This window comes from Notolepis coatsorum (genome assembly GCF_963971535.1).
Source record: "Notolepis coatsorum genome assembly, chromosome: 7".
Classification (NCBI taxonomy): Eukaryota; Metazoa; Chordata; class Actinopteri; order Aulopiformes; family Paralepididae; genus Notolepis; species Notolepis coatsorum.
This window is the reverse complement of record NC_140171.1, coordinates 21,848,048-21,875,167: the sequence shown is the minus strand read 5'-3', so window position 1 is coordinate 21,875,167 and position 27,120 is coordinate 21,848,048. Positions and strand designations below refer to the sequence as shown.

The window sequence follows — 27,120 nt, the reverse complement described above, 5'->3', positions numbered from 1 at the left end:
TGCTTTGAATTAGTACATGATACGTAATAAGTACAAAAAATGCATTGCAAGTATGCTCTCAGAATAGTACACAAGGGTAGAAATATACACATTTCAACACACTTAAAATAAAAAAAATATACGTATTTTACTTATAGTTAATAATAAAATAATAATAATAACTTGGATTAAAATAACGCCTTTCAAGAAAACCAAAGATGCTTTACAAGGCAATAAAAAAGTCACAAGGAATTAACTAAATAAATAATAATGACAATAAAGGACAGGGAAACGACTAGAGACCATAGGCCTTCGTGAAACAAATGGGTTTTCAGGACTGTTTTGAAGGAGTCCAAGGAAATTGTTAGATACTTACTTATGGTAATAGAGCTTGTATCTATATTGAGGTTGGTGCTGCCATCAGCCAGTGAGGTCTGCAGTGCTTCAGTTGCACTGGCTGCATTAGGAACCACAGTTTGGTTCTGGAAGATCAATGTCATGTTGACAACCACAGACCCCTGTCTAGTAACAATAGCAAAGAAGAAAAAATTACAAAATATTAGCCTTGCTTGGAGGGTTTACAAAATGAAGTCCTCTGGACATCCCATAATCATTTCTATGGGATTCTATTGACCATCGTTACTATACATTAGTTCTTGGACATTAAATATGCAGCTGTAATTCTAAGTACTAGATTCTCTAAATAATGCAGTCGTAGAATAAATCATAACTTACGAGAATTGATTGACCCTTGACCTTAAGAAGGTAGATGGATATATGATCCTGTAACCTTTGTTCACCTTGGGGAGAGAAAGAGAGACACACATACAGTAGATATCTGTTACTGAGATGGCCACTGAAGTTAACTTGAACTTGAAGTTAAACAAGTTAAGCTACAGGAAAAAAAATATTTACTAAGGATGTGTAGCAACTTGTTTAAAAAAATATAGAAATGTTATACTGATTTTATTTGAATGTGTTACAAGTTCAAGTTTCTTTATTAGTTGCCATACAAAAATACAGAATACTTGTATATGAAATGCTTTTTCCTGTTTTGCTCCTGAGGGTGTGCTAGATAAAATAGAATAAAATAGTATAAAATAGAAAGTCAAAAGTACATAAACAAGTGTTAACAAAAGTGTTCAATATACAGTACATATATACAATATACAATACAAAGTAGATTTTTTTTAACTGAGTTACAATACAATATACAGTACAATGCAGAAATGGGATGAGGTACAACTTAGGGTAAGGTGCAATGAGGTATGAGTTGTAGTGCAAATCTCTTTACCAATAAATATAAAGTGTGTTAAAGTGTCTAAAGTGGGTAAAGTGGGTGCTACAGTGAGTTGTTTATTTAAAGTGAGTGTGTATGTGTGGATGTGTGTGCTGTGAGTGTATTTGATGGTTTGTTACATAGTGTTATTGTCGTTGAGCATCCTGATGGCCTGGGGATAGAAGCTCCTTCTGAGTCTCTCTGTGCTTGCCATGAGACTCCGGTATCGCTTGCCTGACCGCAGCAGTTCAAAGAGGCAGTTGTTTCGGTGGCTAGAGTCTTTGATTATTATCTTAGCCTTACCCCTGCAACGCTTGTTGTAAATGTCTTGGAGAGTGGGAAGCCCACCTCCAATTGTGCGTTCGGCTGAACGGGCCACTCTCTGTAGTCTGCTACGGTCTTGTGCGGTGCTATTCCCAAACCAGGAGGTGATATTGCCAGTCAGGATGCTCTCTATTGTGCATGAGTAGAAGTTCTTAAGGATCTTCTGACTCACTAGGCACCTAAGGAAGTAGAGGCGTTGCTGTGCCTTCTTCACTACACTGTCAATGTGTGTAGTCCATGTCAAGTCCTCGGATATGTGGACTCCGAGGTACTTAAAACGGTTCACTCTCTCGGCCGGTGCCCCGTCTATGCTGAGGGGGCTTTAGTCTCTGACCCCCGACCTCCTAAAGTCCACAATCATCTCTTTTGTTTTGCTGACGTTCAGGGAGAGGCAGTTCTCCTGACACCACCATGCCAGATTCTCTACCTCTTCCAGGTAGGCCCTCTCATCGTTTGCAGAGATCGGGCCCACCACTACTGTGTCGTCAGCAAATTTGATGATTGTGTTGTTGTTCCGCTGTGCCACACAGTCGTGTGTGTACAGCGAGTAGAGGAGGGGACTCAGAACACAGCCCTGGGGGCCCCCTATGTTGAGGGTGATGGATGAGGAGGTGCAGTTGCCTGCTCTCACCACCTGAGGTCTACCTGTCAGGAAGTCCAAGACCCACTGGCAGAGGTCATAGTTCAAGCCCAGGTCCCTGAGCTTGGCTATGAGTTTGGAGGGGACTATGGTATTGAATGCTGAGCTGTAGTCGATGAATAGCATTCTCACATAGTTCCCCTGCCTCTTGTCCAGGTGTGATGCTGCTGTGTGCAGCACATGGGCTATGGCGTCCTCCGTGGACCTGTTGAGGCAATATGCAAATTGCAGGGGGTCCAGGTTGATGGGAAGGGAGGAACAGATGTAGCCCTTCACAAGCTTCTCAAAGCACTTCATGGCTATGGAGGTGAGAGCTACAGGGCGGTAGTCGTTGAGGCTAGCGGGCGTGGATTTTTTGGGTACAGGGATAATAGTGAACTTCTTCAGACAGATGGGGATGACAACCTGTTCTAAGGACAGATTAAATATGTCAGTGAATACCGGGGCCAATTGGGCGGCATAGACTTTTAGGACGCGGCCGGGGATACCGTCCGGTCCTGCTGCCTTCCTGATATTCACTTTCTTAAAGGTCCTCCTCACCTCATGTTCTGTTATCCTGAACACTGAGTCTCCATCGGCAGTCCCCCCCGCCCCCTCCATTGCAGTTGTTTGTAGGCTGGTGTTGTTATTCACAGCCTCAAACCTCGCATAGAAGGTATTGAGATCATTTGCCAAGGAGATGTCACTGTTCAGCTTGAGGAAGGTGCCTTTGTAATCTGTCATCGTTCTGAGGCCCTGCCACATACCTCTGGAATCAGCCTGTTCAAACTCAAGTTCAACCTTATCCTTTCAACTGAAGTTTCAACTGAAGTTTCAACCTATAAAGGGAAGTGGAACATGGAACAGCCTTACAGTCCCCTTAAGACAGGGGTCTCAAACTCGCGGCCCGCAGGCCAATTGCGGCCCGCTGGATGATATTTTGCGGCCCCCTACTTGACATCAAAGTTTAAAAAGAAAAATTATAATAATAATAATAAAATATATATATATTTTTGTTTAATGTTGTGGGACTTGTACAGCACTTTGTTCAACTTTGTCAGTGCTGTAAAGTTTAAACTTTACAGCCTAATATGCCAAGAAACGGTAGCTCTTGTGAAGAGTGGCAATTTGAAACGCTACTACGAAACAAAACAGTTATTTTGATTTCCTCAAAATTCAGTGCTAAGAACCACAAAAATAAATTGAATGAAATCATCATATCAAGCTGCAAGCAGAATTATTGTTAAATCTATGTCACAACGAGAAAAAGCAACCAAGTCCTCACTCAGTGGCAAGGGTTTTGGCTAAACACAAGAAGCCATTCTCTGATGCATACATAATAAAATAATGTATGACTGAAGTGATGGAGACCATGTTTGAAGGCAAACAAAAGCAATTCCCCCTCAGATAGCACAGCAACCAGAATAACTGAAATACTGGCTGGTGATTTGATTAAACAGCTTTGTGATAGAATAAAAAAATGCAGTGCATTTCCATAGCTGTGGATGAGTCCACTGACACCACTGAGAAGCCTATGTTCTGAAGAACCGTTAATGTTCTGAAGAACTGTTCATGTTCTGAAATGTTATTGCTAAAGATTGAGAAGATTGGATCAGTTGTACTTTTTTTTGGAATACCTGAAACCCTTTTTTGTGGAATATTTGATGCGGCCCAGCCTCACCCAGACTCTACCTCCAGCGGCCCCCAGGTAAATTGAGTTTGAGACCCCTGCCTTAAGGGATTGTACCACCCTGTCCACCTTTAGGGGCCAACTCAGGAAATGGCTGTTAGACAGCCAAATATGCACTCATTAGGGATGTTAGTGATGTTGTACTGACTGAATGTCATGTTAGTGTGGTCATGTCAGTGATGTCAGTTTATGAATGAACGTTGTAAGGTCCGTTTTGTGTTTGTTTTATGTTAGGACTACGGGTGGAAATTAGCCTTGTGCTATTCCCGGCATATTTACGTCCCTATCATGCTGTGATGTTATGCATACACTCATGTAAATGATGTTCATTAATTTGCATTGTCCTTAATAAACAAATCTTAATCTTAATCCCTGTAGCGCCATTTTGCCTCTATTACTGTCCTCCTTACGTTGTGTCTTGCCGCCTTGTGTTCATTCATGTTGCCTGTCACAAGCCCGGCGTTATAAGCTGAGGTGCGCGCTTTCAGAGCCTCACGGACGGATTTGTCTACCCAGGGCTTTTGGTTTGGGTAAACTCTAATTGTGGTAGAGGGGATTGTTTCTTTTACAAAAGTACAAACAAAGTCCAGCACTGTTTCGGTGTAGTCATTAATATTGTCTGTGTTATTGCGGAACACGTCCCAGTCTGTGCATTTGAGTGCAGCTTGGAGCGTGTCCTCTGATTCCACAGACCAACGCTTCACCTCTCGCGTTACTACAGGAACGCGCTTGATCTCACACGCTTGATCTCACACGCTTGATCTCACATAGTTTATATCATCACACACTGCTGGTTTTGTATAAATAAATAAATAAATAAATAAATAAATAAATAAATAAATAAATAAATAAATAAACAAATAAATAAATAAATAAATAAATAAATAAATAAATAAATAAATAAATAAATAAATAAATAAATAAATAAATAAATAAATAAATAAATAAATAAATAAATAAATAAATAAATAAATAAATAAATAAATAAATAAATAAATAAATAAATAGATAAATAGATAAATAGATAAATAGATAAATAAATAAATAAATAAATAAATAAATAAATAAATAAATAAATAAATAAATAAATAAATAAATAAATAAATAAATAAATAAATAAATAAATAAATAAATAAATAAATAAATAAATAAATAAATAAATAAATAAATAAATAAATAAATAAATAAATAAATAAATAAATAAATAAATAAATAAATACAACATACAAAGTAATGTCATATTGATGGGCTTACCTCTGTTGTAATATTTGCAGCCAGTTCCAGGTATGCTACAGTGGTAGAATCCAAAAGGTCATTTGAAAAGGTGCGCGTCATTCTGAATCCCAAACCCAAAGACCCCTCGTTGCTTGTAGGGGCTGCTGTGGATTCTGTAGTTGTTACAACTGGAGCTATTGTGATGGCTTCTGCAGTTGTTGTAGGTGCTATCACAGTTGTGGATCCTGCGGTTGTTGGAGCTTCTGCTGATGTTGCATTGGTAGTTGTGCTAACTGTACTAGCTGCAATAAGAGAGATGACAACGATATTATCATTGGATGAAAATGGCAAAATCGTTTTTTTTAAGTGTACTTAAAATTACATTTATAGCATATTAATGATCATATCAACTATGCTTTGAATTAGTACATGATAACACAAAAAGTAAGAAAAATGCATTGCAAGTATACTCTCAGAATAGTACATAAGGGTAGAAATATATTTCAACACACTTAATATACTAAAAATATACTTTCAGTATGGAAAATATATGCACAGGTTTAACTTGGATAGGTTGAAACAGTAATTATAGATAATAATACAATAATAATAATAACTTGGATTTAAATAACGCCGTTCAAGAAAACCAAAGACGCTTTACATGGCAACAAAAAAGACAAATAAGGAATTAACTAAATAAATAATAATGACAATAAAGGACAGGGAAACGACTAGTAGAGACCATAGACCTTCGTGAACAAATGGGTTTTCAGGACTGTCTTGAAGGAGGCCAAGGAAATAGTTAGATACTTACTTATGGTAATAGAGCTTGTATCTACATTGAGGTTGGTGCTGCCGTCAGCCAGTGAGGTCTGCAGTGCTTCAGTTGCACTGGTTGCATTAGGAAGCACAGTTTGGTTCTGGAAGATCAATGTCATGTTGACAACCACAGACCCTTGTCTAGTAACAAAAGAAAAGAAGAAAAAAAGAACAAAACATTAGCCTTGCTTGGAGGGTTTACAAAAATGTATAGACTTAGGACATCCCATAATCCTTTCTATGGGATTCTATTGACCATCGTTACTACTAGGGATGCCCCGATCGATCGGCCACCGATGGCCGATAATCAGTATAAATATGCGATCGGTGATCGGTGATAATGCTTTATTTTCGCCGATCGTCAAAACCGATCTCATCCGCTGAGTTCTGTTTCAGACACCGGGTGGTGCGGCGTCTGCTTCCCCCTCCAGCCCCTCCCGCACGCATGTAAACACGGGTCTAGTCTAGTCTAGTCTAGTGGGAGGGGAGGACGGCGTCTTCCTGAGCTAACGTTACAAAATGACCCAGTCAACTATTCACTTTTAGTTTAATACATGATGAGGCATTGTCTAACCAAACGGTATCTAGCCGGCCAGCTACCGATAGCTCCTGATATCAACAAATGCTCCAGCAATAGTCTATTAGAGACGTGTATGATACTCTGTTAGCTCACGTTAGCGCAAATTAGTTCACTGTTCAAAACGAAATGTCCCATTGAACTAAATAATTCACTGAGGCGCTGTATCAACGTTATATCCGGCTAGCAGTAGCTACAGATAGCTCCTGATATCAATGTCTTATAACACTGATTCGACGCGTATTCGAGCTGAGGGCTTGCTCAATGTTATTTAACGTTATACCAATACTAGGTTCTAGCTGCAGCGCAGGAGAATCCTGGCCGTAGCTCGAGGCTACTCGAGTATAGGTCCAGCTGCAGCTCCGGAGAATCCTGGCCGTAGCTGGAGGCTACTAGAGTACACACAGACAGTGGAGCTTGTTGCGTGGTGGCGATGTCTCGCAGATAATACAAGTACAAGTCTAATTATATAATATATATATTTTATAAAAAAAAGAAAAAAATTATATAAAATAATTTTTAATTTGTTTTTAATCAAAAACGATCGGTATCGGATCGGTATCGGCCGATATGGCTCAAGACGATCGGTGATCGGTATCGGTGGCAAAAAACGTGATCGGGTCATCCCTAGTTACTACACATTAAAGATGCAGCTGTAATTCTAAGTACTATCTTCTCTAAACAATGCATTCTTAGAATAAATCATAACTTACGAGAATTGATTGACCCTTGACCTTAAGAAGGTAGATGGATATATGATCCTGTAACCTTTGTTCACCTTGGGGAGAGAAAGAGAGACACACATACAGTAGATATATGTTACTGAGATGGCCACTGAAGTTAACTTGAACGTGAAGTTAAACAAGTTAAGCTATATGAAAAAACTGATTTACTAAGGATGTGTATCAACTTGTTCTGTTTCGTATGGTTCTCGCTCAGCGTCACTACTGCACTATACTTCACTCGTGCACGCGCACTGAATAAAAAATTCCACAATGTACCTTTACATCCCAACATTCGTACATAAGCAGGGGTGTGGTCACCTACTCACCTCCTTCTTCGCTTTCACCACAAGGAAGTGCCTTCGGTAGATCAAAAAAAAACTCTGAGTTTCGTAAAAGTCAGTCAAAGCTTACCAAAAGCACGAGCAGTGAACTCCAAGCCCACGTGACTGAACTCAAACTAGAAAGAAACAGACTAAGAAACGACGTAAACTCCATGATCAAAACTGCAAAAAAGAATTTCATCAATGACAAAACTGAGGAAAACAAAAACAAACCACGTGAACTTTGGAAATTACTCAATAATCAACTAGGATGCAGTAAAAAACTTAAAACCAGATTCTCAAACATAAACATAAAAACGGACAACACGCTCATCACAGACTAGCTGGATGTAGCCTATTACTTAAACATTTTCTTCACAAACATAGCCACAACACTGGTAAACAAACTACCCTCCCACTCAGGGCTTTATGGGGTAGAACACATAGTAGCTTACTACAAAAACCTAGGGGTCCACAAGGACGACTTCAAGCTGGAAATGGTAACAACAGATGAGGTACTCAATAAACTGAGCGCCCTCCAACCTAACAAGGCCACTGGCCATGACAACATCCCCTCTAAATTCCTCAGAGACTCAGCAGCCGCCATCACACACATAATAAACCTCTCCATAAAACAGGGACACGTCCCCAAGAACTTCAAAATTGCGAGGGTGACCCCTCTGCACAAAAAGGGCAGCAAATTAGACCCAGGCAACTACCGCCCTGTTTCTATTCTCACCTCCATCTCGAAAGTCATGGAAAAAATAGTCTACGAACAGGTCGAAAAGTACCTAGCGGAAAAAAATCGAATCTACGAATTCCAATCTGGCTTCAGAACATCCCACTCCACTGACACATGCCTTCTCTATTTGAATGACCACATCAAACAAGAGGTGGACGCAGGCAAATACTGCGGCATGGTCATGCTGGACCTACAAAAGGCCTTCGACACTGATAATCACTCCATTCTGATTGACAAGCTAAAAGCAATTGGTTTTGATAGTCTATCAGTGAGCTGGATGCAATCCTACCTTGAGGGGAGGGAACAGATGGTGGATGTAAACGGTACCCTATCCCCCCCCCCTCACAGTGAGCTGTGGTGTTCCACAAGGAAGCATACTAGGACCGCTACTGTTCCTAATTTATGCAAATGACATGTCGTCAGCTTGTGACTGCAACTTGTTCCTGTTTGCGGACGACTCAGCCCTGCTGGTCTCTGACAAGAACAAGTTACAGGTTGAAAAAACCCTCAGCTCGGAACTAGGCAAAATCTGCATATGGCTCGCTGATAACAAACTATCATTACACATGGGCAAAACAGAGTCTGTTGTGAAGGGCCAGATTAAACTGAGAATCTACCTTTATTGTTTGATATACTTTGTATATTATTTATATATATACACGGAATATCCCTTTACCTGCGTTCAAACCAGAGTAATATTCGCTCTCCTTATTGGACAGCGCCCCCAGGCGCCAGGCAGTCTCGCACTCAGACAGGTGCAAGGGGCGAGTTTGGGGCAAGTCAGGACATGCCCTTGGCAGTGTATTGATTCAGACTAAAGTGGTTAGGTTTGGAACTAGAAAGCCACTTAAGTATATATGCTGGCGCAGGTGCGCACAGCAGCAGTTCGTCTAAGCAAGCAGTGTGACAAGTTCGTCTAAAGCAGCAGTGTGACAAGTTCGGTAACAGTGAAGTGAGCAACCGTGCGTTTAGAACATGTGCGAATAGAATAGTAAAGTGTCAGAGTTTAATGCAGTAACGTCAAGTTCAACCTAGTTTAATGTGAAGTAAATAGTCGTTCATTTATTGTATATCGTGCAACCCAGTTCGTTCGTGTGTAGCATTGGACATGTGCACAGGAGAACCAGAGTCGGCGATTGCAGAACCATTACTGGTTGGATTATATTGATTTGGAACGTGTTACCCGGAGAAGAGCATCGTTGATTTCCACTATTGTTTGGGATTCAACCTCGTGAGGATTACAACTCGGGCTGGCCTCGTGGACGGAGGCTGGCTAGCTGTCATCAATGCTATCGAGCATTTGGATTACAATTATTGCTTTGCTGCTGATCGAGGGATTTACAAGGACCGACTCCTGTACTTGGAGTCTCTTTATTCTTCATTGAATCAGACTGAGTATCCGAACATTCCTCTACCCTCCAGGCCTTACACCCCCGGAGGGAACCCATTGTCTCCAGGCGGTATCAGCGTTGCCTTCCATAGTTGCTATTATACGACAGGTGGTGTCAACTTAGACCCATCGTAGGATTCCTGCTATTCTTAGTGACTCATGCTATTGACTGACTTTACGCATATTCTTCGCCATACAAGCGCAACCCTAATTCTCATTCTGTAACCTAATGTTGCATAATAATAATAAAATACCCTCAAATACTATTTCTTTGTCAATGCCGTGTTCTTGTGGGTGTTCACCATCTATATTTGATGTACTGTCTGGCCAGTAATTAAAGTACATAACTAGCAGTGGTTTAATCTATCACAATCTTTAATACAGTCAGGGTTTTGTAACCCCTCAGTTACAATTGGTCCTTCGAGCCGGATGGTATCAGTGTAATATTTAATATAATATTAATATTGACATGGCCAGCGGTGGACACTCTCTAAACGGCTCCCCAAGCTAGAACGCCCGCAGCGCAAACGTCAGCCACCTCCATATCTAGAGGACTTCGCTTTCGTTTGACCCCCTAGCTTATCTAAACAGACGTTAAATACGGATAAAACGGATAGTTTAAGCATGCCCACTCCTATCGACTTGGCGGCCCTGCCAGTAGAGACCCCAGAAAGTTCAAACGAAACTGACTTAGCTCACGGGGGGGACCAAGCGGGACATGACGTGACTATACCTCCAGACAGCGTCACCGGGATAGACCCCGGAGCGCTCCAGGACCAAGAAAGCGCTCCAGGGATAGACCCCGGTGCACAACCAACCCAAGAGCGCGTACCCGAGACAGCCTTCGGCGCGCAACCACGACCAGAGTACCGCGCTCAAGAGATAGACCTCGGAGCGCGCCAGGAGGACAGGTCTCCCCCAAGCCCTGTCAGCGCCCGATCACCTCCACCAGTGTCATCCCCCAGCGAGGCTGACCAGAGACTGGCGCAAGCCTTGATCGCCACGCTGACAGCTTCAACTGAAAGAGACCGTATCCAGGGTGAGCGCGACCGTCTTCAAGCACAAGCACTTAGTGAGCGCGAACACTCTGCAGCGGAACGAGAGCGCCGCCAAGCGCAACAACAGAGTGAGCGCGAACATTCTGCACTACAAAGAGAACGTCTCCAAGCACAACAACAGAACGAGCGCGAGACCATCAGACTGGAAGAGAGGCGCCTCCAGGCTGAAGAAAACATTCAGCGCGACGCCGCCCACGCGCAACGCGATGCACAGCGCGACACCGCCAATGCACAGCGCGAGATGGAAAGAGACCGGCTGCAGGCGCAGATGGTGGAGCAACTACTCCAGAGGGTGACCCCTCACTCCTCCACCCGGAGCTCCCGGAGATCATCACGACACGGGTCGAGGGCACCTTCCCCTCCCCGACAAATCTACACGGGACCCAGCCAGCAGGAAGAACCTGCCTACGTTGCCGAGCCCCCTCCGCAACCAGTCTACACGGGACCCAGCCAGCAGGAAGAACCTGCCTACGTCGCCGAGCCCCCTCCCCGACCGGTCTATACGGGACCCAGCCAACGGGAAGATCCCGCCTACGTCGCCGAGAAACTAACTAGAAGACTCCAGGACCTAGCGGAGGAAGAGGAGGGATATCAAGCCCACCAGCACGAACCCATCTTGGACCAGGAGGCCCAGTACAGCCCCGACCCCAGCCCCGAGCCACTGCGTTACGAACCCCCGACCCAAACCAAGGTTGAGTTTAATACACAGTCAGCACCGAGGAGCAGCACCTGGGGGCCCGGCCTCTGGTACCCACCCAGCACTAACCCACGACCCCACGTACGGGGAGACTCGCCCAGGAGGCCTCTCCCCCTACGCTCATCGGTGTCCCAGCCATCCATGGCATCTTACCTTGGCGCACCGACGTTCCCAGACTTTACGCGCGAGGACAGAGCACAGTACACGGAATTACGCATGTGTTTGGAGACTATGATGTCCGATGTCCACGACGAGTCGTACAAATATGCCATCCTCCTCAAGCATCTCAAGGTGCCCAGAGCGCATAACATAGCGCTGGCACATTCCAACTCAAGCACCCCATACTCCGCAGCTCTGGTGGCCCTCGACGCTCGCTATGGACGCATATGGGATTACGTGATCCAAGAAATACGAGAGATCGACCGCCTCCCCCCAGCCAAAGACAATAGAGCACTGGATGACCTCTCTATCAAGGTACAATCCCTCGTGGGGATGCTGGGGTCCCAAAAGGAGAAGGGGAGACATGAACTGTATGCAAATTCTAACGTGGAGCGGATACTGGAGAAGCTCCCTCCAGCCCGTCAAGAGCGTTTTCGGCGGCAGAAAGACCACCGTGACCCCAACGGCCCAGAACCATCCCTCCTAGACCTGGCTGATTTCCTCGCCAGGGAGGTCAGCAGTCTAAGACTGGACACATTCGTGTGGAGTGACTCTAGCCCTAGAGATGGACCGCTGAGGTTCAATGACAACCGCCGGTCCGTGACAGTTATGCACCAAGCCGAGGCTGAGCCACGGCAGACGAGCCACAACACCCACGTCAAGGAGAAGTGGAAGGCTGTCTGTCAGTACTGTGAAAATGAACATTGGCTGTCTCAATGTGACACCTTCAAGAGGCTGACCGCTGACGAGGTGAGTCAGTGGATCAAAGCGAACCGCCGCTGCTTCCGCTGGGCGCGCAGCCATATGGCAGCTGAGTGCCGCCTAAAGAAAAGATGCAGCAAGTGCGACGGCGCCCACCTGGAGGTCCTGCACGACAGCAACAAGCGTCCGCCAGGACAACAAAGTAGGCCCGTCACAGTGATGTACCAGGCCGAGGCGGTGTCACCACAGACCAGTCCTGAAACCACCCCCTGGTGTCCCGACTGTCGCAGCAGACACGGGGACCCACAGTGCCACCCGTACTACCCCGAGTCAGCGCCACCACCGCCGAGTTACAACTCCCCCGCCAGAGAGGAATGGGAGATCGTCTGTACTTACTGCGACGGCGGACACTGGCTGGCACAGTGCGACGAATCCAAGACACTGAACCCCGTCCAAATTGATCAGTGGCGTGAGGCGGACCAGGCGGGCGCCGCTCACCGCGCATCACTGTGCTGGGCCCACCAGCGAAGATTAGCCAAACAAGGCAACCGACCAACAGGAATGCTCCACATAGACCCCAAGCATAGCGGGACCCCCCGAGTGCTCATCAAAGTGGTCAGAGTGCTCCTAAGCTATGAGGACAAGGTCATGGACACTTACGCCGTCCTAGATGATGGGTCTGAAAAGACTCTCCTCCTCGCTTCCGCCGCAGCCCAGTTGGGCCTGCGGGGTACCAAAGAAACAATGACACTCCGTACTATTCAGCGAGACCTGAAAACCATAAAGGGCAAGAACGTCTCATTCACGATAGCAGCGGTCGGGCAGCCCGCGAAGCGGTACAGCATTACTAAGGCATTTACAGGCCATGACATAGGCCTGTCAAGCTACAACTACCCCATCCCACAGCTGATGGCGAAGTACGCGCACCTACGCAGACTACCTATACCGCTCATCGACGGCGCCACACCGACCCTGCTCATAGGCTCCGACCACGCGGACCTCCTTGTCCCAATCGAGGCGGCCCACATCGGACCTAAAGGATGCCCAGTCGCGGTTCAGACCCGACTGGGGTGGACGCTCCAGGGCCCCCTCTACGGACTTGACAGTCAACCCACGTCTACACGCTGCCTGCACACAAAGGTGAGCGACACAGGCCACTCTCTCGTACAGCCCGTTGAGAGGCTATTGACATTAGACGAGGGGCCTGTGAGAGAACAGTGGGCCCAAGAAGAGGGAGTTCCGAACTCCACCCCCCTCAGCTGCGCTCCAAGCGACGTAGCTGACCTCGAACCCAGCACCCCAAGCTACCTATTGAGGGGGCGGCCGGACCCGGCCCCTCCTCAGACGGGGCACCGAAAGAACAAGAGGAACAGACGGAGGATGTGGAGACACAGCCAAGCACAGATCAACCAGTCTCGGGCCCGCTTCCTCCTAAGCGACCTACCATCCCGTCCAGCCCGTCAGAAGTGGGTAAAGGACAGGGACAACCTGAAGGTGGACACAGTCGTTATGATCATGGACCCGTCACTACCCCGAGCTGCGTGGCCGGCCAGCCGCGTAAGCAAAGTGATCACTGGTGCCGATGGGAAGGTCAGAGCGGCAGAAGTTATTGTCCAAGGGCGGACTTACACCCGACCCGTGGCGAGGCTGATAGAGTTGCCAGAGCTCCCTGACTCCCCTGATGACGATCATGACCCACCGACTTTGTAGATTGCCTTACTCCTCACAACAGACATTGAGCAGTTGACTGGACTATTAATCTGTCTCCCTTAACTAATTAGGTGCGGACTAATTAGGAGGCGGCTGTTGTGAAGGGCCAGATTAAACTGAGAATCTACCTTTATTGTTTGATATACTTTGTATATTATTTATATATATACACGGAATATCCCTTTACCTGCGTTCAAACCAGAGTAATATTCGCTCTCCTTATTGGACAGCGCCCCCAGGCGCCAGGCAGTCTCGCACTCAGACAGGTGCAAGGGGCGAGTTTGGGGCAAGTCAGGACATGCCCTTGGCAGTGTATTGATTCAGACTAAAGTGGTTAGGTTTGGAACTAGAAAGCCACTTAAGTATATATGCTGGCGCAGGTGCGCACAGCAGCAGTTCGTCTAAGCAAGCAGTGTGACAAGTTCGTCTAAAGCAGCAGTGTGACAAGTTCGGTAACAGTGAAGTGAGCAACCGTGCGTTTAGAACATGTGCGAATAGAATAGTAAAGTGTCAGAGTTTAATGCAGTAACGTCAAGTTCGACCTAGTTTAATGTGAAGTAAATAGTCGTTCATTTATTGAATATCGTGCAACCCAGTTCGTTCGTGTGTAGCATTGGACATGTGCACAGGAGAACCAGAGTCGGCGATTGCAGAACCATTACTGGTTGGATTATATTGATTTGGAACGTGTTACCCGGAGAAGAGCATCGTTGATTTCCACTATCGTTTGGGATTCAACCTCGTGAGGATTACAACTCGGGCTGGCCTCGTGGACGGAGGCTGGCTAGCTGTCATCAATGCTATCGAGCATTTGGATTACAATTATTGCTTTGCTGCTGATCGAGGGATTTACAAGGACCGACTCCTGTACTTGGAGTCTCTTTAATCTTCATTGAATCAGACTGAGTATCCGAACATTCCTCTACCCTCCAGGCCTTACACCCCCGGAGGGAACCCATTGTCTCCAGGCGGTATCAGCGTTGCCTTCTATAGTTGCTATTATACGACAGGTGGTGTCAACTTAGACCCATCGTAGGATTCCTGCTATTCTTAGTGACTCATGCTATTGACTGACTTTACACATATTCTTCGCCATACAAGCACGACCCTAATTCTCATTCTGTAACCTAATGTTGCATAATAATAATAAAATACCCTCAAATACTATTTCTTTGTCAATGCCGTGTTCTTGTGGGTGTTCACCATCTATATTTTATGTACTGTCTGGCCAGTAATTAAAGTACATAACTAGCAGTGGTTTAATCTATCACAATCTTTAATACAGTCAGGGTTTTGTAACCCCTCAGTTACAGAGTCCATTCTCTTCGGTTCAAATAACAAACTCAGCAAGACCGACGGCTTCTCAGTTACAGTGGGTGACAATATTGTCACAAGGAAAGATGAAATTACCTACCTGGGTTCCATCCTAGAGGCTAATCTCTCCTGTGACAAAATGGCATCCAATGTAATAAAAAAAGTCAACCAACGAACTCGATTCTTGTACCGGCTCTCCTCTCTGGTAAACAAGAATACTCTGAAGACTCTGGCAGGAGCACTCATTCAAGGGTACTACGACTATGCTTGCACCTCATGGTACCAAAGCACCTCAAGGGCGCTAAAAACAAAATTACAAACATCTCAAAACAAACTGGTCAGACTACTGCTTGACCTTACTCCTAGAACCCACCTCACCCCTGCCCACTTTGACAACCTAGGATGGCTTAGAGTAGACGACAGAGTACAGCAACTTGCAATGGGCCTGGTCTACAAGATACACTACATGACCAAGGTACCCATGTACATGTCAAAATACTTCCCAAAGGTCAGTGAATACCACGATCACAACACCAGAGGGAGCTCCACAAATCATGTTAAACCCAGATTCGGCTCAAATAAGGGACTAAACACGTTTCGCAATTATGCCACATCAATGTGGAACGCCCTACCCAAAGCTGTAAAGGAATGTGAATCTCTACCCACTTTCAAAACCACTCTCAAAGGACACCTACGGGAGACTGCTATTCAAAACTGGCCCCTGTAAATGTCCTAACCCAACCCCCTCCAATGTACAGTCATTTACCTAGTATGGTTTTGTCAATAGTCCAATGTACAATTTTGCTTTTTTGTACAGTGTCCCCCCCCCCCCTCAATGTACAGTTTTGCTTGTTTATACAGTGTTTCTCCCCCCCCCCCCCCAACCACCTCCAATGTAAATTACCCAGTATGGTTGTCAATATCCCAATGTACCCAACCCCCCCCCACACAACCCCACCCAACCTCCTCCAATGTACAGTTTCTACGTCAAATGTATATACTCCCTTTTCTTGACTCCTTCTGTATCACAAACAGTACTGTATTTGCAAATCTGGTATGTCATAAATGTATAGATGTAGCAGTACTGACTATCTGTATGTCATGTATGTCATATATGTCCTGATGAATTGAAAATGGGGGACCCTGATGTAAACAAGACGAAAGTCTTTCTCTGGTCTGCATCCCCTTAACAATTGTATGTATTGAGCTGTACTGTATTGTACCCATTCTGCAATCTGTTAATAAAGTTTTCAATCAATCAATCAATCAATCCCCACTTGACGAGGTTGTTAGTAGAAGAAAGTTGGAAAACAAGAGATACGTTGACATCATATCTTTATTTTCTCTCTCACTATTTTCGAGAAAATACGGCGATATTGTCTTCGTTACTGGAGTGTCTGGAAGATGATGGTCATTCCACAACTCCATCGGTTTTTTCGTATTAGGAGCTCACGCCGCTGACATGCTTCCCAACTACAACCCTCCTTGCTGCGGTTGGATGGGGTAAGACCCTCCAGCAACACAGCTGGACTGTAGGACGCACCGACTGTTGTGAGAAGCGGTGGGTTCCAGGTTGGGTGAGTAATGTTTGCTTGCGAGCACCACTTGTCTGTTAGTGCTATGGGGGCTAGGTGACAATGTTTACGAAAACCGGCCCCAGATTAGGGTCCTCTGTTCAGCCTCTTAGGCGACGGCGGAGGATCTTGGTTTGAAGCCCATTATAGTCAACTAGTGGGCCACGACCAGTAACTGGTGATCCCAGGATTCTCTGGACGAGTGGATGCTTCTCTGTCACCGTGTAGGCCCCATCTTTCATATACAAATAAGAGTATACCCTAACCAGTGTTGGGAAAGTTCACTTTCTACATGAACTAGTTCAGTTCATAGTTCATAATTCAAGATTTTGAACTAAAGTTCATGGTTTCAAAAATGAACTAATTTAGTTCTTTTTAGTTCTTTTTTGATATATATATTTTTTTATATAGATTTTTCACGTACAGTTACTTACATTACAAAAACACACATTGGGACAATGGAGGGGGGGGGTCCTCCAGTTCATCTCTATGCCATCATCCACACCATAAGCAAGCAAAAACAAAACAAAAAGAAAAACAAGCAAAAAGGAAAAGCAAACCAAGACAGGCACTGTACATTATTGCACTTGCCTCGAGCCCATTCACATGTAGACATATATTTATTTTTTCCTATCCTAGGTCTGTCCATACAATGGGGCACTGGGCCTTTAGAAGGATCCGAGAAATTTCAGCAGGAAAATAGTCTAATAGTGGGGCCCACACCTCCTGAAAGGAAGCATTGTTGCCTCTATGCATTGCACAGTGTCTTTCATGGGGTAGCACACCGAAGATCTCTCTATACCACATTTGTAAAAATGGAGGCTTATCCTTAATCCAGTTTATCAGAATGCATTTCCGGGCTGAAAGTAGAAGTTTATCAAATAGTTTGAATTGTAAAGGGTGTCACCCCTCCTACCCAACCCCCCCCCCCAAACCTCCTCCAATGTACAGTTTCTATGTCAAATGTATATAGGCCTACTCTCTTTTCTGGACTCTTTTTGTATCACAAACAGTACTGTATTTGCAAATCTGGTATGTCATAAATGTATAGATGTAGCAGTACTGTCTATCTGTATGTCATGTATGTCCTGATTAATTGAAAATGGGGGACCCTGATACAGTACAGCTCAATACATACAATTGTTAAGGGGATGCAGACCAGAGAAAGACTTTCGTCTTGTTTACATCAGGGTCCCCCATTTTCAATTCATGACTGAGCTGTACTATACTGTACCCATTCTGCAATATGTTAATAAAAGTGTTCAATCAATCAATCAATCACTTGGCCCCAGAACCTGGATAAACACTTAGATTCCCAAAAGTAGTGATAGACTGTAGCCTGTAGGTACCCAGGTCTGTTTGACATTTCGAACATAAAGGAGATATTGAACGGCCCATTTTGTTAGTTCTTTTTTCAATACGTTGCTGCAAACTATTATTTGTAAAAAATATTGAACCACACAGACAGCAATCAGAATACTGGCATTTCCATAACGCTTTGCCACCGCACATTCAGTCCACACTGCAGCTTTCATCTCTACAGTATATTTTCAAAAACATGAGGAACAACTTAGCTTGAATTGTCTTTATTATGAAAACTAAAACAGGACGTTTGCATATTCTCAATGTTGCTGTCGACATCGTCGCGTCGATGTGGGGACTTGCTTCTTCAAACCGGGTGGACAAAGTTTACAGACAAACGTTAGATTGTTTCCGTCTGAGTCAGTACTGACTTTAACGTTAAACTATTTTAAATCCCCAAGCGCCGACATCTAGAGGTAGAGTTCTCTGAGCGAGTGCTGCTCTCGACCTGCTGCTGCGCAGCTCTCGGCTTCTGCTCACAGATTCAGCTGTTGTTGTGATGAGTCTGATGACGTAGCAGGGGGTGTACAGGCGCGTTGCCAGATCGGTTGGTTTTCCACATAATTTTAAAGCCTGTTTACGGTGTGTTTTAACTGGGTTTTCGGCTGAAATACATATGAAATCTGGCACATCTTTGAACGCCGTTATAACAGAGTGCTGAGAATGAACGCACTTTTGAACTCCGTTACACAGCGCTGAGAATGAACGCGTTCTCAATTACGTTCATTTAGAGGATAATCAGTACGTTCAGTTCACGTGCGCCCAAAATACGAACGCGTTCATGAACGATCGTTCATTGAACGCGTTCAGGTACATCACTGACCCTAACGAGGAAATGTGGGCATGGATGTTCGTTATCGGAAGATCCATGTTCAAGTCGGCTGCAACCCAGATGGGACTTGTGCTGGCTCCGCCGGATGTCTGGTAAAATCACCGTTGTAAACTGTGTTGACATCTCTTTTTCTCTTCTCTCTTAAAGGTGAGGAGGGTTTCAGACGGCGGCCTGTCGGAAGTGTGGCTTGTTATATCGTTTGTGTACGAGTTTAGGTGATAGCTGCTTAGCTTGCGTGCTAGTTGTGGCCTACCTGTTAGCCGCGCAGCTGTTAGCTGCGGCGTTAGCTCGCTGTGTTTACCAGGCTGGTATACGTTAGCTTGTGGCTATCAGCCGATAGGCTGTTAGCTTAATGCTACACTGTTGAACGTTCTGAGACTATAACATGCTTTAAACACTCTGACTACGACGTCATCTTTGACAGAGGATGTTAGTCGAACCTACCGGGAGCCCGGCCGGCGAGGACTGCGTCAACAAGGAGAACCGTAGCGGCGGGGTGGGGCAGCGACGCTGCCCGTGTCGTCAACACAGGAAGCTGTGTTTACTATCGGTGCCCTGTTAGAGACTGCAGTTTGCGTGGTCTGCGCTCACGGTAAGGAAGGTCCTGACCAGACCTTAAAATGCGTCTTCTTCCTTCCCTTCTAATGTTTTGTAATAACGATGTTTTCCAAAACGGGTGTTGCTGCAATACATTTAGGATACGACGCGAGTTGTGTGTGAATTATCTTGTCACTGGTATTAGCTTCTCCATGCAAATCGGGTTGTTTGTTACAGATGTAAAAATGATCTGGTTTGTTGTGTTGAGAAACATCATGTGTGTTCATGTACCGTGTACTCACAACTAAGGGGGTTAAATTAACCTATAAAGCTATGCTCAGTGACATATGAGTGAAGAATGAATTCTTTTCTCAGCCTGTAATGACAATGAACAGTGTGTTCACATATTAACGGGTTTACCTGTTCAACTGGCCGTATTAAGGGTAAGGTAGGAGGAGTGATCCCCCCGGTTCCCTGGGGACTTCCCCACCCTCCTCTCAGACATGTTACAATATATTGTGTCACTGTGTGGTGGGATACGATGTAACCCTTAGCTTGGTTGCTGGGGTTGTGCTAAAACCGCTTGAGAAACTATATTTTCCTAAAGAAAAGATTGTTTGGTCACTTTTCGTGTGTGCTTAGCAAGGCCTGTGGCCGATACTAATCGAGAATTGTGTATTCTCTCATTATGAAAAACGGCGTTCCTCTGTAGAGTGTATTGCCATTTTTTGTGGTGATAAAGGGTTGTGTGTGTCGTGTGATCTACAACTGGGTTAGGTTGGCCACAGAAGCACATGTGTAAGTCTGGTACCGGGGCTCTTAAGGGGGCCCTCTCTATTCTGTGTTTTTTCCTTAGTAAAAATCAGATAGCAGGTTAGCACATGAGCTGTGTGAAGCTGTTAGACACTTCATGTAGCTGACTGTGACTGTGTCATGCTCTTTTTTGTCATTACATCGTATCATGGGTGTGGGGTCGTAAAGGGGTGAACTGGTAATCCTTTCCTCCCCTTTTGACGGGCAGGAGTTACAACCTCCTGTCCTTCAAGGTTCCTGTCATGTTGCTGTTCGGCACGTTACAGGGTAAGAGGGGGGGGGGGGAGGGAGTTTCCTGGTCCCACGCCCTGGAATATTGGGCGTGTGCACCGCAGAAATTCCCCCGCCATAGAGTACGTCACTGTGCGCGTCTCTGTTGGTAAGACTTCCGTGAGCTGTTCAGGTCCATATGATGGATCTGTTTCAGGGAGTGGTCAGGGCTCCTCCTCACGAAGCTCCTACTCGGGCCTTCTGTGAGTTAGGACTCTCCTTCCATGTGAGGGAGCCTCCTCAGAGTGCAGAGCCTCCTCCTCAGATTGTCAAGGTGAGTAGAACTTCAAAAAGGAGTCCTGCTCTATTGTGTGTGTATTCGATTCAATTCGATTACTGAGTGTGTATTGGTTCAGTGCCTCCTCCTCGGAGAGCCCTAAACCAAAATCTTACATGGCTCAATGTTGCAATATATTCTTTTCAATCTATACAGCTCGCGTGGGAAGTCTCTCTGGGGATTTCCGTCTCCTCCCTATGGGAGGGTGGTGGGATGTGAAAATGTAAACTGTTTTTACCCTCAGCGGCGTCACGAGGGATTCATGTCGGTCTGTGTTCTTTCTTTTTTGAATAAAAAGAGGAAGGTACATGAAGCACGACAGCTCCGTGTCGTTCTCCCAGGCGACTTGGAGGAACAATGTTTGGTGTCTTGCTAGACTATCCATTGATGTGTTTGGGTCTCGACGCATACATAGTGCTGGCTCAGGTGTGTTTCTGTGACAGAATCACAGAGGGGCTAAGTGCGCCTTGGTTGCTTGTTAAAACTGCGTTTTTATAGGGCAACTGGGATGGAGTTTTGTCTCTTCCGAGCGCCAGTTGGGGTGGGCCACTGAGCACGGTCTAAATGGGGACCGTCTGGGTGGCACCCTCTTTTCATGTTTTAGATCGACACGCATACCTACCCCCTCTCCTGGAGTGGGCATGTCGGCGTGGTTAGGACACGGGACTGGTCTGGTCACGCTGGTCCAGGTCAGTTAACCCGTTGTCCACCGGGGATGCAGATCTGCTGTTCTGGTACCCTGAGGGACTTGTGCTTTTTTCAGGGGGAAAAATGCCAGGTCGGTCCGGGTGTCACAGGGTTAGGCGCTATGGAGACCCTTGTTGGGTACATATTGTACTCTGCACTATCGTAATGGCTTACGGCCATGCCAACCTGTACACGCCCGATCTCATCCGATCTCGGCCGCTACGCAGGTTCGGTCCTGGTTAGTACTTGGTTGGGAGACCGCCTGGGAATACCAAGTGCGGTGTGCTTAGGGCTGGTTCTCCATTCTTTTCGCTCCTCTCTCACGCGTGGCGAAGAGGGGGCTGTTGGGGTGGTCTTTGACCTCCTCTGGTAACCCTGTGCTTCCCGTGCCGCCGGGCCCGGTCCGAAGTAATGTTTCGTCGACCCGTAGGCCTGGAATAACCCTTTTTTGAAAACTGAAACACAGGTGTGTTTTGGAGTTTTTTCTTGAGGGGTTATAGGAACAACCACCGCATAGGGTAACGACAGGGTGGTTGATTCCCTGGTGTGTTGGAGCAGTGTCAACTCCCGGGTTATCCGGTTGAGTGTGCCCCTGCACGTTCATGACGTCTGCCAATCATGTCAGCCTTCTCTGCCTCAACCCCTCTGGGTGTTTTTTTTTTAATGGAGGCTTTGTCATGCAACAACGCCAGCATACGCCCCTTCCGCCGGGGGGGCTGTTTTCAGCTGACTCCTTTGGCGCCTGTCTCGTCCGCAGTGCTCCAGGCTCAGGTTACAGCCTGTTGCCTGGTTTCCCCGGTGCGCTGCCTGCTTCTGTTTGTTTAACCTTTTTTGTGTGCTTACAGCCATGCTGACTGCCTGTTCTGCAGGGTCAGTGTGCCAGGCGGTGTGCTATTGGGGGGAAAGGGCCCGCTCTTGGAGGGGCCTTATCCGAATACGCTGGCGATGTGGGGGGCGGTGTCACTAAGTGACCGCCTGGTGGGGTCTTGATGCCTGGCGTCATTGACCTCTCCGGGCCCCCGTTTTCCAGGGGAACCAGTCCCTTAAGTTGGTCTGGGTCTTCCTTCGCGCTCCGCTGCTACGGCCTTGCCACGGGGTTGGGTTTGCTCTTGACTCCGTGATTCTGGGGGCAGTAACGAGGTTGTTCCTTCCGTTCGTTCCCGGGTGGCATGCGGGTTGTGCGTGTGTGTAGTCGTGGGGTCAAGCCACGGTCTGCTCACCCTGTGCGTTGAGTTGCTTGAGTGTCTCTTCGCACGGTCGGATCCGTCGCCCTCCCGTGAACCTCCAATAGGGGGGGTATCCTCCATTAGGGAGGGTCGGGGGGGCTCGGTCCTCCCCGGTCTGATGGTTGTGGGGGGCCTCAGCGGGGTACATTTGTCGGGCTATGGCTCTCGCTCAGCCTCCCTGTGACGCTGAGCGAGAACCATACGAAACAGAACGATAGGTTATAACTATAACCAAGTTCTGTGAGTAATGGTGACGCTCAGCGTCAGACGCCGCTGCGGCCCTTGATCTCACCTTGTGGTGAAAGCTTGGGAAGGAGGTGAGTAGGTGACCACACCCCTGCTTATGTAGGTAAGCGGATGGGGGTGTGGCCAGACGAATGTTGGGATGTAAAGGTACATTGTGGAATTTTTTATTCAGTGCGCGTGCACGAGTGAAGTATAGTGCAGTAGTGACGCTGAGCGTCACCATTACTCACAGAACTTGGTTATAGTTATAACCTATCGTTTTTTTTGTAGAACATCTGAAATACTTTGACTTGATTATGTTACTAACTTACATGTACTGTGTATCCCATTACACACAGCTGGTTTTAGCTGTATAAATAAATAAATAAATAAATAAATAAATAAATAAATAAATAAATAAATAAATAAATAAATAAATAAATAAATAAATAAATAAATAAATAAATAAATAAATAAATAAATAAATAAATAAATAAATAAATAAATAAATAAATAAATAAATAAATAAATAAATAAATAAATAAATAAATAAATAAATAAATAAATAAATAAATAAATAAATAAATAAATAAATAAATAAATAAATAAATAAATAAATAAATAAATAAATACAACATACAAAGTAATGTCATATTGATGGGCTTACCTCTGTTGTAATATTTGCAGCCAGTTCCAGGTATGCTACAGTGGTAGAATCCAAAAGGTCATTTGAAAAGGTGTGCGTCATTCTGAATCCCAAACCTAAAGACCCCTCATTACTTGTAGGGGCTGCTGTGGATTCTGTAGTTGTTACAACTGGAGCTATTGTGATGGCTTCTGCAGTTGCTGTAGGTGCTATCACAGTTGTGGATCCTGCGGTTGTTGGAGCTTCTGCTGATGTTGCATTGGTAGTTGTGCTAACTGTACTAGCTGCAATAAGAGAGATGAAAACGATATTATCATTGGATGAAAATGGCAAAATCGTTTTTTTAAGTGTACTTAAAATTACACTTATAGCATATTAATGATCATATCAACTATGCTTTGAATTAGTACATGATAACACATAAAATGTAAGAAAGATGCATTGAAAGTATACAATTCAACCGGCTGATCACTTCTTTATCCATCGCAAGGATCGGACATCATCAGAGTCCGGTAAACGTGGAGGAGGTATTGCCTTCATGTTTAACAAAAATTGGAGCGACCCAACTAACGTGAAGGAATTATCCAACCACTGCTCCCCAGAACTGGAATATATAACCATCAAGTGTCGTCCTTTCTTCCTCCCGAGGGAGTTAACGGCGATCGTCCTGGTCGGAGTGTATATTCCACCGCAAGCCAGCAACAAGGTTGCGCTCTCCAGACTACACGACGAGGTAAATAGAATCCAAGTGGCGAATGTTAACGCCGCCATTTTAGTTCTGGGAGATTTCAATAGCGCCAATCTGAGAAAGGTATTGCCTGACTTCTATCAGCATGTGACTTGCAACACCAGAGGCGGTAACATCCTAGATCACTGTTACACGCAATTTAAAGGTGGCTACAAGGCTCATTCTGATAGTGGCTTTGGTAAGTCAGATCACGCATCCATTTTTCTTTCACCAAAGTACAGACAGAGAATTAAAAGTACTCCCGTAGTCTCGCGAGAGGTGCAGAAATGGGATGTGACGTCAGAGGAGACGATCCGGTCAGTGTTTCACCACACAGACTGGATTGTGTTCCGCGACACAGATAACATTAATGCCTACACGGAGACAGTGCTGGACTATGTTTGTACTAGGGTGAAAGAAACAATCCCCACTACCAAAATGAAAGTTTACCCAAATCAAAAACCCTGGGTAGACAAATCCGTCCGTGAAGCTCTGAGAGAGCGCACCAAAGCATACAACGACGGCCTAGAGGCAGGCAACATGAATGACCACAAGGTGGCGCGATACAACGTAAGGAGGACAGTGTCAGAGGCCAAACGACGCTACAGGGATAAAATTGAACTCCAGTTTGAACAAGCTGACTCTAGAGCTATGTGGCAGGGGCTCAAAACGATGACAGACTACAAAGGCGCCTCCCTCAAACTGAACAGTGACATCTCCTTAGCAAATGACCTCAATACCTTCTATGCGCGGTTTGATGCTGGTAATAACAACACCAGCTCACAAGCCTCGGCAATGGGGGGGGGGGGGTCGGCTGCTGATGGAGGCGCAGTGTTCAGGGTAACAGAGCATGAGGTGAGGCGGACCTTTAAAAAAGTGAATATCAGGAAGGCAGCAGGTCCAGACGGCATCCCCGGCCGCGTCCTAAAAGTCTGTGCCGACCAACTGGCCCCAGTATTCACTGACATATTTAACCTGTCCTTAGAACAGGCTGTCATCCCCACCTGCCTGAAGAAGTCCACTATTATCCCTGTACCCAAAAAATCCAAGCCTGCTTGCCTCAACGACTACCGCCCTGTAGCTCTCACCTCCATAGCCATGAAGTGCTTCGAGAAGCTAGTAAAGGGCTACATCTGCTCCTCCCTCCCCATCAACATGGACCCCCTGCAATTTGCATACCGCCCCAACAGGTCCACGGAGGACGCCATATCCCATGTGCTGCACACAGCAGCATCACACCTGGACAAGAGGCAGGGGAACTATGTGAGAATGCTATTCATCGACTACAGCTCGGCATTCAATACCATAGTCCCCTCCATACTCATAGCCAAGCTCAGGGACCTGGGCTTGGGCTATGACCTCTGCCAGTGGGTCTTGGACTTCCTGACTGGCAGACCCCAGGTGGTGAGAGCAGGCAACTGCACCTCCTCATCCATCACCCTCAACATAGGGGCCCCCCAGGGCTGTGTTCTGAGTCCCCTCCTCTACTCCCTGTACACACACGACTGTGTGGCTCAGCGGAGTAGCAATACAATCGTCAAATTTGCTGACGACACAGTGGTGGTGGGCCTGATCTCTGCCAACGACGAGAGGGCCTACCTGGAAGAGGTCAAGGTCCTGGCGGGATGGTGCCAGGAAAACAGCCTCTCCCTGAACGTCAGCAAAACAAAGGAGATGATTGTGGACTTCAGGAGGTCGGGGGTCAAGGACTACAGCCCCCTCAGCATCGACGGGGCACCGGTTGAGAGAGTCAACAGCTTTAAGTACCTCGGAGCCTACATATCCGAGGACTTGACATGGACCACACACATTAACAGTGTTGTGAAGAAGGCACGACAACGCCTCTACTTCCTCAGGCGCCTAAGGAAGTTCCAAGTCAGCCAGAAGATCCTTAAGAACTTCTACTCATGTACAATAGAGAGCATCTTGACCGGCAACATCACCTCCTGGTTTGGGAATAGCACTGCACAAGACAAAAGCAGACTACAAAGAGTGACACGTTCAGCCGAACGCACAATTGGAGGGGGGCTCCCCACCCTCCAGAACATTTACTACAAGCGTTGCAAGGGCAAGGCTAAGAGAATCATTAAAGACTCCAGTCACCCGAACAACTGCCTCTTTGAACTGCTGCGGTCAGGCAAGCGATACAGGAGTCTCAAGGCGAGCACAGAAAGACTCAGAAGAAGCTTCTATCCCCAGGCCATCAGGCTGCTAAACGAACAATGAATGAACACTACACAACAACAACCACCAAACGCACATAGCACACACATCCACACGCACACACTCACTTTAAACAAACACACTGTAGCACCCACTCCACACACTTATAGCACACACCCACTTTAAACAAACACACTGTAGCACCCACTCCCCACACTTTATATTTATGGATGAAGGATTGCACTACAACTCGTACACCTTACTGTAAATTGTACCTAAAATTGTAACTCATCCCATTTCTGCTTTGCACTAGATAGTACTGTACATTAGTACACTGCATAGTATTGTGTATTGTATATTATATGGTAACTCAGAACATTGTACATATGTCTATACCGAACACTGTGACCTCATTTTCTTCTTCTAAATTCATGCTATATTATGTTATTATGTTATTTGATA

At 45.8% G+C, this 27,120-nt stretch overlaps 1 protein-coding gene across 1 annotated transcript in view; it reads right to left on the bottom strand.

Moving 5' to 3' along the window:
- LOC311231370 (uncharacterized protein) overlaps positions 1 to 27,120 on the bottom strand; it is a 45,207-nt gene that overhangs the window by 5,147 nt on the left and 12,940 nt on the right. Inside the window, exons 10-15 of the mRNA XM_084317939.1 lie at positions 23,790 to 24,052; positions 7,216 to 7,280; positions 5,921 to 6,066; positions 5,146 to 5,408; positions 715 to 779; positions 356 to 501 (exon numbers count right to left, since the gene is read on the bottom strand). Of these exons, the coding sequence (XP_084174065.1) occupies positions 356 to 501; positions 715 to 779; positions 5,146 to 5,408; positions 5,921 to 6,066; positions 7,216 to 7,280; positions 23,790 to 24,052 (948 nt within the window). The remainder of the gene's footprint in view (positions 1 to 355; positions 502 to 714; positions 780 to 5,145; positions 5,409 to 5,920; positions 6,067 to 7,215; positions 7,281 to 23,789; positions 24,053 to 27,120) is intronic.